The sequence below is a fragment of the Leptodactylus fuscus genome, chromosome 3, assembly GCF_031893055.1.
Source record: "Leptodactylus fuscus isolate aLepFus1 chromosome 3, aLepFus1.hap2, whole genome shotgun sequence".
Classification (NCBI taxonomy): domain Eukaryota; kingdom Metazoa; phylum Chordata; class Amphibia; order Anura; family Leptodactylidae; genus Leptodactylus; species Leptodactylus fuscus.
In genome coordinates, this window is record NC_134267.1 from 74,625,183 (window position 1) to 74,638,867 (window position 13,685).

General features: G+C 38.3%; 1 protein-coding gene across 11 annotated transcripts in view; it reads right to left on the reverse strand.

Annotated features, from left to right (window-relative positions):
- Positions 1–228: 228 nt before the first annotated feature.
- AFDN (afadin, adherens junction formation factor) overlaps positions 229–13,685 on the reverse strand; it is a 185,676-nt gene continuing 172,219 nt past the window's right edge. For 6 of the 11 annotated variants that reach the window (XM_075267749.1, XM_075267745.1, XM_075267744.1 and 3 more), the window contains 5 exons: positions 12,303–12,437; positions 9,719–10,001; positions 6,214–6,298; positions 2,576–6,132; positions 229–1,994 (listed from right to left, as the gene is read on the reverse strand). In XM_075267749.1, the coding sequence (XP_075123850.1) occupies positions 5,979–6,132; positions 6,214–6,298; positions 9,719–10,001; positions 12,303–12,437 (657 nt within the window). In that variant the 3' untranslated portion in view covers positions 229–1,994; positions 2,576–5,978. Of the gene's footprint in view, positions 1,995–2,143; positions 6,133–6,213; positions 6,299–9,490; positions 10,002–12,297; positions 12,438–13,685 lie in introns of those variants that run through there. The other 5 variants (XM_075267746.1, XM_075267750.1, XM_075267742.1 and 2 more) reach the window with 3 other exon arrangements.

Below are 13,685 nucleotides of genomic sequence, written 5' to 3' on the forward strand. Positions count from 1 at the left end.
GTAAACTTTACATCATGGAAGTCAGATTTGCATATTCTTCCCATGTTCCTTTGCAGTGGAGCGCTCATGGCTTAATAAGACTCCACACACCTATATGGTGGTCTCTCCCTATGGAGTGACGATATCCCCTTAACACTAATAATTCATAACATTCAAAGACCTAAGTACATACAAACTTTATTAAAATAGTTTGCAAGTAAAATACAGTAGAAATTGGAAATTACAGCAGTTGACAATTTTTTTTTTATAATAACAGTTATGAAAACTATGGTGCACGCCAAGTAGAAGTGATGTATACGATAATTCTAATGTTTGAATTTTGTTTCTGCTTAGAAACAAGCATTTATACAGCAAAAAAATATATTCTTCATTTGTCGTCATCTTTAAGTAATCAGAATATGTTTAAGTATACTGCAACAAGCAAAATTACACCATGACTGATTATGTACTCAGGCAGTTTGTGAAGGATACACTGGGGTTGCTTGGTCAGGAAACAGATATGAGGTAACGAAAATAATGGCTGGTTTCCTTTTAGGTTAAAGCCCCATGTTGCGGAAACGCAAATTTTTTTGTTGCATTTTTTGAGCCAAAGGCAGGAGTGGATGAAGTAGAATGTAAAAGTGTAAGAGCTTCCTAAATATATCACCCATTCCTTTTGTAGCCATTGTTCCCTTTGGCTCAAAAAACGCAACAAAAAAAAGCTGCTTTTCTGCAATGTGGGGCCTTAGTCTCAAGAATATGAGATGTATGTTAAGGCTAGGTTCACACTTGCCTGGGCTCTCCATTGCCCAGGTCCCCTGGCGGAACTGAACGGAGAGCCTGTCCGCTAAAATAGCGTTTACCCACAGACCCCATAGGCTATAATAATTGTGTCCGCTTGGTGTCCGTCGTGTTTCTGCTATTTTTATACTAAAACCAGTGGATAGTAAAGTCCTCCAAACAGGACTTTTATCTCTGAAGATTTTCGACAGATTCTTCAGCAGGGTGCAACTCCAACACAGACAGATGTGAACCTAGCCTTGTTTTCTTTCATCTCTACCAGAAAAGGCATGTTCACATACAAGCCATATTTTAGACCATATTCACATGGCAGTATGCTTCTAAACATGAAAAAGTGTAACTCGGGAATAAAATTAGCCACTTGTACCTCATTTCAAACTTACTCCTTGTTTTGCCTTGCACATTCTAATACAAAATACTGACCAAAAACCCTGTATTTTCATACCACAGGAAAATAATTCCAATGTTAGCACTTATGTAAACTTTATGTATCATCCCTGTCCGTTCGCGCAACAGCATAAATGACATTATAAAGAACAGAATTTGTACGATTGCTACTGGACTGTTCATCTTAACCACAGCCTGGCAAATAGTACAACTGACAGGGATATGCTAAGTTTTCAAAATACTCCTCTTTGCATACATTATTTTTATCCAAATTAGGGTTGGTTCACACTACCATTATTAATGTCGATTGCTGTCATCTGTCACAGGAGCAATGGACATTAAATGATTGAAGCTTTCTTCCGTCAAGATTTGAACTTTTCTGACAGAAGGAAAAGTTGTGCATTTAGGACATTCTTCTGTTACAAAAATAAACATACATGATGGAAGATAACGTCTGTGAGGTTATTTACATTAGTGTCAATGGGAACGGACATAGACGGTGGGGGCTACCATTAGTGTCTGCTAATGTCCATTACAGTCATCCTATGATGGATGACCACAACGGATATTAAGAACGGTAGTGTGAACCCACCATTAGCATTCTTCTGCAGTCAGACAATATGCACACATAATTTTATTGTAAATAACTGAGTATAGAGTTTCAATATCAACATTTCTCTTAGTGATCTGAGTGCATACTATAACTATAGCAAAACGTGCCTAATTACCTTAATACGCTCTAAGGATATGTTCACACAGCAGAAAATAAAGAGGAATTCCTCTTCACTTTCTGCTGCCGTATTCAGCCATGGCCTTCCCATCGCAATCTTTAGGGTGCATTCACACGGAGGAAAATGGTGAGGAATTTGGTGTGAAATTTTCCACGTGGAAAAAAAAAAAGCCTCCCATTGATTTCAATTTTCCGCTAGCGAAAAATTCCACTGGTGGGAAAAAAAAACTAGCAGAAACCATTGAAAATGGGAGGCTTTTTTTTTTTTATCCCGTGGTAAATTCCACACCAAATTCCTCTCCATTTTCCTCCGTGTGAATACACCCTTAGGGTAAGTTCACAAGAAGTTTTTTGGTCAGGGTTTTGAGGCCGTATCAAAACCCTGACCAAAAAGACGACTCCCATTGAAATCAATAGGAGCTGCTCAGCTGTTTCTTCCGGCTCCCGGAAAAAAGAAGTGAGGTGCTCATTCTTCAGGCAGAGTCACATTACAATTCAGCCCGAAGACACACCCTCCTCTGGACTAGGCCCATTCATTGGGCCTAATCCGGAGCAGAGTGCGCGGCTGGATGCCGGTGCAGTGCACCGGCTTTCAGTCGCGGCTAACTGGTTTTTGGATCGGAACCTGAGGTGGCCTCCGCCTCAGGTTCTGATCCAAAAAACCCTGTGTGAACTTACCCTTACGCTGCTTATTAGGCCCAGATGAATGAGCCTAATCAGCAGGGAGTCTTGAACCATGGAATCTGTGGCAAGATCAAGCAGGGCACTTATTTTTTTTCAGCGTCCAGCTGCGATCTTCACTTCCCATTATTTTCAATGGGAGGCAGATTCTGGGCTGGAATCTGCCCCCAAATCCGCAAGTTCCTCTGTGTGAGCATACCCCAAGTGTTCACCCTAGATAAACTAGGTGCAAATAAAGTTCCGATCATTTTGAAATCATTTGCTTGCTGCATTCTGTCTAGCAAAGTTCCCCAAACATTTTGTACCTTGTAAGCCACATTAAAATTTTAAAGATGGTGGGAAATTACTTACAAATATAATAATAAATGATTTAAAAAATAAACACAACAACAACAGCTAGGTTCACATCTGCCTTCAGGTTTCCGTTCGGAGGGGTCTGTTTCGGGACCTCTGGAATGGAAACCTAATCCACAAAAAAAAAAAGGTTACCTTAGGAAAACTACAGACCCCAGGGCGAAAAACGCAGAGGAGGGGGAACGGAGGGCAAGTGCTGGTGTGAACCTAGCATAAGACAAAAGGACATTAAACATGTAGAAATATAAAAATTTATTTGAGGGATATTTTAAGTGTGAAATTTGACACTGCTAATATTCCCCACCACTACTCATGGGAAAATATAATGTCTGCAATATTGTGAGTGTGAATTTTATATTGTGCACATGGCCATAAACAGAGCTCCAAAGGTGTGCCATGTAGTTGGAAATCACAAGTCATACGTAGGGAAGAGCCATGGTCAAGACTGATAATATTGCTTGAGTCTAAACAGTTCTCAATGGTTCTCAAGTACTGTTATAGCAAGTGACTACTGCTATCGTCTATCTAAAAAAATAAGATCGAAGTAAATAGAAAATTTCTCAATATATGGATCTCATTGTAATACGTTTATTGGTACCCTAGTTTATGGCTTAGATGGAATCGGTGTCATATGGCATTTAACCAAATCTGTTGACCTATAGCTTGTATGAGGGGAAAAAAGCATACAAATTATTATTAAACTATCTCTATCAAAATGTAATGTGAACAATAAAGTACTAAAGGAGGAATAAAAAAAAAAACTTATACTTGCATCTACATTCCTGTAGTATATGGCAGACAGCATTGTCCTGAAACAGGAGAATAGCTAAATTGTTCTTTAAAAATTATAAGACCAGTAATCATAATATTCTTCCTTTAGGATGATAGAAAAAAAAATCTACACACACACACACACACAAATCTGACTACAGCAACAAATCACATTGAATCGCAGTTTTTTTTTTTGGTTTGCCTTTTTTAAAGAACCCAGATACGCAATAAATATAATGAAAAACAATATCTGGATGTCTATGTTACCTAAACTTAACTTGAAAGGGGTTGTTCAGTTTTGTTTTTTTTGTTTTAATTTTATTTCCGGATGACTGATCTTCAGGACAGGACTTCACTAAGATCAGTGAAGGTCTACCACCCAGACTGTGCTGATTAGCAGAATTGGCCACGCCATTTACTTCAGGCACATGATCACTTACAGCTTTATCCCATTCAATTCTATATCTTTTAATCGTATAATGTGCATAGCTCACTATTAATCCCTCAGATTTTCAATAGTGTTACTTTCTGACTCTTAACACAAGAATTTGCCAAAAATATATAACCTTTAATACCGTACTGAGTGGCACAAAAAACTTCCCTGTTATTCTTAAACCGTTTGCATGGATTAATGGAGTAATTTTTCAACCATCTATACACATACACAACTTTTAGGGTATGTTCACACAGTTTTTTGCAGGTGTATTTTGAGGTGGAATATGCCTGAAAAAATGCCTCCCATTCATTTCAAATGGGAGTCACTCGCAGTTTTTCCCACTAGCGTTTTTTTTTTATAGTTAGCAGAAAAAAAATGCGACACGCCCTATCTTCACACAGATTCTGTGGATGAGTCAGCCGTTGCTTGAGTCTCCCTCCTGGTTAGGCCCATTCATCCAGGCCTAATCAGAAGCGGGATGCTGCAACAGAATGCTGATGCACTGCATCCAAAAAAGCTGACCGATTTTCTTCACTTTCCTCCGTGTGAACTTATCCTTAAAAGGTAAAAATGTTTAACTAGGGGTGTTAGAGAATGTAGCAAGAGTTTTTATATTCAGATTTCATACAGGTTTTCGCTGTAATTTATTAATCAGAAAAGCAGTAATATCCTCCTCATGTGACAATAATGATCAAAATAATTGTGTTTATAATACATATACAGATGTAGCAGAGTTATCTCAAACTTCTTCAATTGCTTAAACTACTGCAATTGATGTCTTAACACAGAAAATGACAAAACAAAAAAAAATGCAATGATTTGCTCTCTTCTGTGAAAAGATATCACAGCAGCAGTTAAAGTGTAACACACTTTTTTATATTGTGTTGGAGGGGAGGTTTTCGTGAACATTTTTGTAGCAAAGGAAATTTGATACATTATACTAGAAAACAGGCTGTAAACTAAGCATTGTCAGAGAGAGATACAGTCTGTATAACGATAATCAAAGCAGCATATAGAGCTGAAGCATTTACCAAAGGGGGAGTGGTTACTTCAACAGGCTGTATCTCCGGTTTTATAGCACATGGAAAACTGGTTCTGGTATCACAAAGCCGAAATAGACTGAGGCACTAGCTATAAAATAATTAGAGATATCGCTAGTTAAAACCTCAGTTGGGAATGTGATTTTGTATGCAGTATGAACTGCTGCATAAAGTTTCAACTCTTGACTGTTTTTAACAGTTTTAACCTAGGTTCTCTGTCATACTTCGTACTTAAATCTTGGTAATGTATCAAAGTCAAGATCTCCGTTTCTTGTAATAACAGAACTTCAGCTTTGCATATTTACAATATAAAAAAAGTGTATGGACTTTCCCTAGTAACAGTGCAGTTAGAGGGTTGCGAGGGAGTATGACCGGGTCTGTGTTTTCTTTTAAATAACAAAGGATGAAGTAAATCACAAAAATGGTCACCAAATACCCTCCCATCAAAAAACTGGGGGTCATATTTAACTCTGCAGTATCTGTATATACACACACCCATATATATATATATATATATATATATATATATATATATATATATATATATATATATATTATTTGTACACACGCACACACATATTGTGGAAAACTAGCATTACTATTGCGGTATTTCTACATCTCAAATAAACAGTCTTGGAATATTGGAATAAATGATTCATAAAATTGTTCTTTACAGAAAAAAATATATTTCTCCCCTTTAAACACCTGTAACCATCAATCCCTCCCCCCTCCAAAGTCCTATGATTAATAAAATTTTCCAAACTATAAATCCATAAGATGCCTTCGGTGACATCATACATTATTTTGTATTTAGCTCATTCTCCAGTTCCATAAGTTTGCGGGAGGCTTTTACTTTGTTTGAAACGTCTTGCCCTTGGGAGAAAAGACGCTGACGTTCCTTAAAAGTCAAGCTCTCAGGGGCTCCACCAGAGTTTGAGATCTCCACTTCTTGGCTGTATAAAATAAAGGACATTTAGAAAAAGGAAGAGAAACCTTTTAAAATATCTTAAATAAATTGTATACACACGATTTACCTTTTCAGTCTTTTATCTCTTAAATCCTTGTACATTTCAGTGTTTCCAACTACCACACCTGTAGATCCAGTGTAAGAATTTGACCCTGGTAATAATAAGTTAACATAACATTATTTTATACAATTCAATTTATTAAAACAATATTGAGCCAAGAAGATGATGAAAATGAACAAAACTTAAATTTTGGGGGCTCCACTAAACAGATCCAGCATTATGTTGTGGTTTCTGATTGTAAAGGAAACCAAGACACAAGTGACTGAGCCTAAGGGCTAAGTGTTTTTTCAATGCCGGTCAGTACAATGGAGAAATAAGCATATGCTGTGAATACAGACATCTGACGATACTGAGGTCACAGTAAATACCTCAAAAATCCTGTCAGGAAACAAGTCAGTTTGACCTAAACCAGTGTTAACCTCAACCCCCAATTATGGCCCATGCGCAGTTTCTCGAGCAGCATGTAATCCATCTAGTTACATTCTATGATGGGTTTCTGAAACAGGATGGCAGCCATTTTAATTTACTACAGTAATACTTCAGGGACCATAAAACTACTCATTTGTGTACAGATTAATAGGTTTTTTTTTTCCCTCAGCCGTAAGACTCAACTTAGATAACAAAATACTAAGGTTCAGTATGCCATTAATGACTACATTAAACTGACAATATCTGCAACATCTGCGATTTGTAATAATATAAAAATTGCTTGCATTTCTTTTGAACCCTTTATCAGGCACACTGTAGTTCTCTTAGGAAAATTAAATTTTTGATAGTTTAATTAATTTTAAAAATGAAATAGCTAAACGAGAGTGAACGAGGTGAACTTTAAAGGGAGTGCATCACATCCTCGAAGCACATTCAACTAACACCGCTGTGTTACAGAGCACATTATAGGGATATAAAGATATGTTGTTTGTCACTTTTGTAAGTCTGGAGAAAAACAACTTTGGTTAGGTATTTGGTGCTCTGAGGATGGACCCTTAGCTTTTTGAAGAATCACTCCTATCATCTTTTGCCTGTGTCATCCCATGCAGTGAGGGCTGATCTCCCACTGCTATATCACGTGTTCTACTTGGGCCTTCAGTTGACTAACTCATTTGCATAATACAGACCTACAAATCAGATACAAGACATGACATATAGAACAAAGATATGTTGTCTACCTCTATGAGGACAGGTTCACACCTCCGCCTGGTCTCCGCATTGTAAGTTTCCATCTTCCGCCCAAAAAACTGGACAGGAGACGGAAACCCGACAGTCAGTGTCCGCCCATGAGCGTGTTGTGCCTCTCCGCGGTGAAACAGTTTTTTTTTTTTTTTTAAACCGGTCACAAAGTCCTGCATGTCCGATTCCACTGCGGAAAGGCAGAAGACGCTCATGGGTGGACACTTCGCAAACCCATTCAAGTGAATGGGTGGGTTTAAAAACTGACTGCCAGTTTCTGTCTCCTGTTCAGTTTCTCAGGCAGAAGACGGACAGAACGGGCACAGGTGTGAACCCGCCCTAATGTGCTCTAACACAGTGGTGGCAGTTGAGCATGTTTTGGGGATGTGACTGATTCCTTTTAAGGGGTACTCAAACTAGAGAACACTGCCTCCTAATTACTTTGAAGATAAATCTAATGTAATGGAAAGAATTACAATATAAAATTTTTTTGACTAAAAATTGTTCTGTATTTCTGAAGGGGATTTTCAGCATTTGTAACAAAGTTATACTGTTAGGAATTCAAGGTAAGAAGTAGAAAAGAGAAAATTCTATTAAAAAAATAGAAACATCACACCCCACAGAGGAACCTATTAATTTATAATGGAATCCATGGAGTCCCACTACGACGTCCTTTTCCCTTCTTAGAAGGGAAAACAGTACTGCATGGATCACTATTTTTCCTCATCAAAGACTTCAACCCTGATGTAGCGGATCCTTAAATCAGAATAAGATCTGCATAATTAAACTTAACATTTATATACGCGCACCAGGTACTAGAGAAATGACATATTACTTAAAGGGATTCAATCACTTGAATCCCATTTTTTCTGCCTAATACGTAGGAATAGCCTTAAGAAAGGCTAGTCTTCTCCTACCTTTAGATGTCTTCTCCGTGCTGCCGTTCCATAGATATCCCGGTTTTCTTCGGTATGTAAATGAGATTTTTTCACAGCACTGGGGGCAGTCCCCAGCGCTCAAACAGCAGTAGTGGTGTCCGCAGTGCTGCGAGAAAACTCTCCAGTGTCGGCCTCTGTTTTCTTCTGGCACGCCTCCCCGCGATGTCTTCTTCCATCGCCTTCTTCTGGATTTAAAATTCACGCATGCACAGTTGGAACTGTGCAGGTCTTCAACCATTTTCTTGTGGCCGCTTACACGGTAGGCTCGTGTAAGAGGCTACAAGAAAATGGCCGCATACATGTGCAGTCGGCTCTGAAATTTAAATCCAGAAGCCAACGCGGGGAGTCGTGCCAGAAAAGAGGCTGGCACTGGAGAATTTTCTCGCAGCACTGGTGGAGCCCCCAGTGCTGCGAGAAAACTCATTTACATACCAAAGAAAACCAGGGTATCTACAGAACGGCGGCGCGGAGAAGACATCTAAAAGGTAGGAGAAGAAAAGTCTCTCTTTACGGCTATTCCTACGTGTTAGGCAGAAAAAAAAATGGGATTCAAATAATTGAATCCCTTTAACAATATGTATTTAAAGAAAGGCAATTTAAATGTTTACTGAATTTGCAAATACTAAATGTAATGGCAAACAATGACTTCTGGTCTCAGTAAATGTAGTTCAATGTTTAAAAGTTGACTGATTAAATGGCAAGTGTGTGATAAAGTAAGAACTACACTGAAAGTGAAATGGTTAGTTATACTTGAAAGAATTGTGGATTAGGTTACAAACAATTTAGTGAAGATGCGCCATATAAAACAAAAAACATTAAAACTGATGAGAAAAGCTCACGATAGCAGCATATGGCCTAAATGGAATACGTGGATAAGCAAAGCATGGTAGCCAAAACCAACAGTACTTCAATTTGTACAATTAATTTAAATTTATCTGCAATGGGAAAACTAAATTTTAAGAGAATTTCTGTGATTTACAGTGAATGATTTAAAATTAACAAAAAAAAAATTGAAAAGGAAAATCATGATTGTACATTGATTCATCAAAGAGGGCTTTAAAGGGAAATCAAAGCAAAAATAAAAATCACAGGAACAGAGAATTGTCTACAGTATATATATTAAAAAGGTGGGATAGGTTTTAGAATTTAAATGAGGAGTCACATGTTGTAAACTGTACCTTTGGAGATCTTTTGGTGGAGAAAACTTGGTTTATTTGATATGGGAGGGGCTGGGCCTGTTTTTTTACCAGTACTGTTGGCATTGGCTGCAGAAGCCTGGAATGAGTTTGAAAGAAAGATGCCATCGGATACAGGACGAGGTTGACGTGCAGCAGGCAGCTGAGGCTTAGATGTAGCTGGAAGGAGGTCACCATAAGACTTTCTTGTGCTGGAGTACTTATCCTGACCTGTTAGGTTTGTGTCTTCCTCCTCATCAGTGTATGCAACAAACTTGGCAGTGTAAACGGTGTCAGGTGAAAGGGCCTGTGTTTTGAGGTAGGAAGTGTTTCGTTGAGGAGGGGGAGGCGGAGCGTTAGACAAGTGGGGTGGGTATGGGTGGTCATATTCCTGTGGGAGTGGAGGTCTGTACAGACCAGGCTCTTCAGGCTCTAACAATCTTCGTTCTGCTTCCTCATGCTGCCTGCGTCTCTCTGCTTCCAAGCGATTGTAATATTCTTCTTCTTGCCTCCTCTGCGACCCAAAAAATAAAAATGCAATAAATGTTTGCAATAATTGGAAATTATATAGACAAAATAAACAAATAAAAATTCTCACAAAAGTTCAAGTTTCACATGTGTGCCATTTAAGGCAGGGGTGTCCAAACTTTTTCCAAAGAGGGCCACATTTAGTGAGGTGAAAATGTGTGGGGGCTGACCATACAGCTTGACATTCATTTAGGCTAAGGCCCCACGTAGCATAAACTCGGCGGCAAAAACCGCAGCGGTTTACAGTACCTACAAAGTAGACTCTGCGGACTCTTTGAAAAGCGTTGCAGAACTTCTTCCTTAAAGCCCATTATGTGGGGTCTGAGCTTAAAAAGCGTGATGGGTTTTTGAGGCAGAATCCATCAGAAGATACGACAGGTTCCTCCCCTCCCCCCCAGCTGAAAACTGCTACTGACTCCCATTGAAATGAATGGGAGGCTTTTTGAGGCAGATTCCACCTCAAAATCAGCATGCAAAAAGCTCAATGTGAACATATCCTAAAAACATCTTAATTGGTTGCCAATAAATACGACCATGAATGCATACTTGCTCTGATTTCCTTATTGTGGTGGGTTAGTCTTATACAAGTAGTGTCTTGCCTTATAACCTGTCCACAATAAAGAAATCATGGCTGGGTTTCTGACAAGTCCCAGACCATGGAAAGCTTCTACACTCACGATCTATTCTATTGATAAAGACAAGTCAGACTGTTACCACTAAGATGGTTATAGGAAATATTAAATTTAAACCTGCAAAAATGTTTAAATTTTACTGTTCTGCATGGTTATCTTCCTGGGAATAACCCTTTATTTTCTATTTATCTCTATAGGAGTTCTAGAAATATGTAACACACGTTTGATGGGTTTCTGTAATTCCCAACCTAGTGCATAGAAGCAGCAACGTATTTTAGTCTCAGACATACATAACCCTGAGCTACCAGTACAGTTAAAACAAATTATCCAATTTTAAAAACTTCAACCCTTAAGGCATTCATCTATGGGTGTACTGAACAGTTTGAGTTCACAGGTGTCTTACTGTGCCACATGCCACACTACTTCTGGAAGGGAGGCTCTTGAAGAGTGGAATGCAGGTATAAAAATCCTGGTAGATGTGGCAGCAGTGGATGTACCAGATCCCTCTCAATTTTGGAAGGGGGGGGCATTCTGGGGAATCAATTCTGGTGTCCTTCTCTTCATATTAGGGGTGTTACTTTATACAAATGGTCAACACTGGGAGTGGGTTACAATATAGAAAACAATGTATGGACTGTTGAGGTAGGTTATAATATAGAAAATAAGAAATTAGGAATGCATATGCCTCTTTAGAAAGGTGATGGAGCACTGTGACATTTTTATTACAGATGTAAATATGTTGCGCTTACACAAATGTAAACTGTATAAAACCATCCTACGTTTCCATGGGATCATCATTGGATAGACCACCATAATAATCTTTTGCTACCACTAATTGTTACTGAACTTTGGCTCTTATACATGGTCTTGCACTAAATTGTAATCATATTTTTATGAGGAACCCCCCCCCACCAAACACTTGTTTAAAAAAAGAGGTCATTTTCTGAAGACACATTCCCTTTAAAATATATTTCTTATTTTGTATATGGATTACAAAGTAGAATATAATTTTTTGAGAATGATAATAAATTGTGGGATGTAATTAACACAAAAGGTGGATTTTATTAAATTACAAATGCATTTGAAGAAGTTAGAGGCTTTAGCAGAGAAGTGGTAGATGAGGTTTACAACCGACAAAGGAAAGGATATGTGCTTCGAAAGGGAAAATATGCCAACATTACTTGCTGAACTTGCCATAAACTATACACATCTACGCAATCAGCATGGATGTACTGATATGTCCTTGCAGTATCTTCGGCTGCTCATAGACAAGGGAAGATGCAAGAGCAGTGAATATTGTCTCCCTGATAACTGTATACACAGCACTCAAAGATATGCTGGCTTTCTATTACTTGAGTCCGCTTAGGGACCCGAAGAACAGAAACCTAATCCACTTAAAAAGCAGTTACCCACAGACCACACAGACTATAATGGTGCCGGTGGGTTTCAAGCGCATTCAGGGATGGAAACCCTAAACATAGCTCGAACACTAGTGTGAACCTGGTCTGACTTGGACATATTTTGGGTACATTATTCATCGAATACATTACTTTTACATTTCAGTGGATAATTTATAATCCAAAAAAATCAAATTAACTATGAAATAAATAAATCTACAAAACTGGATTATCTTTTAAAACAAAACATTACAAAACCTTTTCTTCAGCTTCTCGCCTTGTCCGCTCCTCCTCTTGATGCCTGCGTTCCTCCTCTTGTCTCAGTCGTTCTTCAGCTTCTCGCTTGCGAATTTCTTCTAGTTGTTGCTGCCTCCTCCTTTCTTCATCCTGTAACTAAGTGGCATACATATTCTTAGTGATGTTATTCATGCATTTTATAAATTTCCTGTCTAGCAAAGTCTAAAAATGAAGTTTAGTGCATCTGGTAGTATTTTTTCAGATTGTCAAAAAGAATACTGAGGGATGTTTAGGGCAAGTTCTTGGGTGGATTTTTAGCAGCAGATTTTGCCACAAAAATTCTGATCTAATTTTCAGGTGGATTCCATCGGAGCCTCATAGTTAGGTGAATTAATATTTCTGTAGTAGACTTTGCAGGGAGGGTCCCAGCTACAAATCTGTCATGCGATTTAACCCTTAGAAAGCTAAAATGTATGCAAATTCTGAGTCAATTTGCATCAATCGCCTACATGTTTTAGATACTTTTTGCGCCTCACTTTACAAGGGCATGCAAAAAAAGAAAAAGCATACATTAACCAGGGCAGCACAGTGGCGCAATGGTTCACATCCGACTAAAGGCAACATCTGCCTCAAGTTTGTATGTTCCCCTTGTGTTTGCGTGATTTCCTCCAGGTACTCTGACCCTTGTGAGTGTTTGAAATAAGCACTTGTATGACAACCACTAACTCGCCTACTCCACAATGCCCCCTGTCGTTTGAGTCTCCATGAAAAAAAGCACATTACAAATGTTTTGGCATGGTCTTACAATGGGACAACAGTAGTTGATGTAATGCCTAGTTAAAGTTTACAACCGCTAAGGATTACACAGAATTAGTAAATCTGTCCCCTTGACTAATACTTAAAAAGTATCACCTGTAGGAAAAGCATTTCAAAAAGTCACATTTGGAAGAAATGTTATTAAAGTAAACCTTATTGATTGTTGCGGACAACAAAGACCAAAAAGGGCAAATGTAATAAAGACTTTCATAATTCACATTTGACATTTAAAAAAATGTAATGCAAATCAACAAACAAAAACACAAAAAAAGGCTCTGGTTGTAAGATTGCAATCTAAAAGGAACAAGAATAGCATTGTAACGCTGCTCCATCCTATTTAAGTGAATAGGACAGACCTACTTGTAGTACCAAGAACAGCCACTTACACCTGATTCTCATAACAGTACTTTTTTTTTTGTGCATGCCCGAGGGTAATCCGTTTTCACTGATCCCTTATAGGTCTATTGAGATCAGTGAAAATGGAAAAGAAATAACATGTACTATTTTTCTCTTGAATTGTTTTCATGGACAATTGTGCGAACAGATCCATTAGTCTATGAGGCTGTGTGCTGGCTGAAAATACAATGG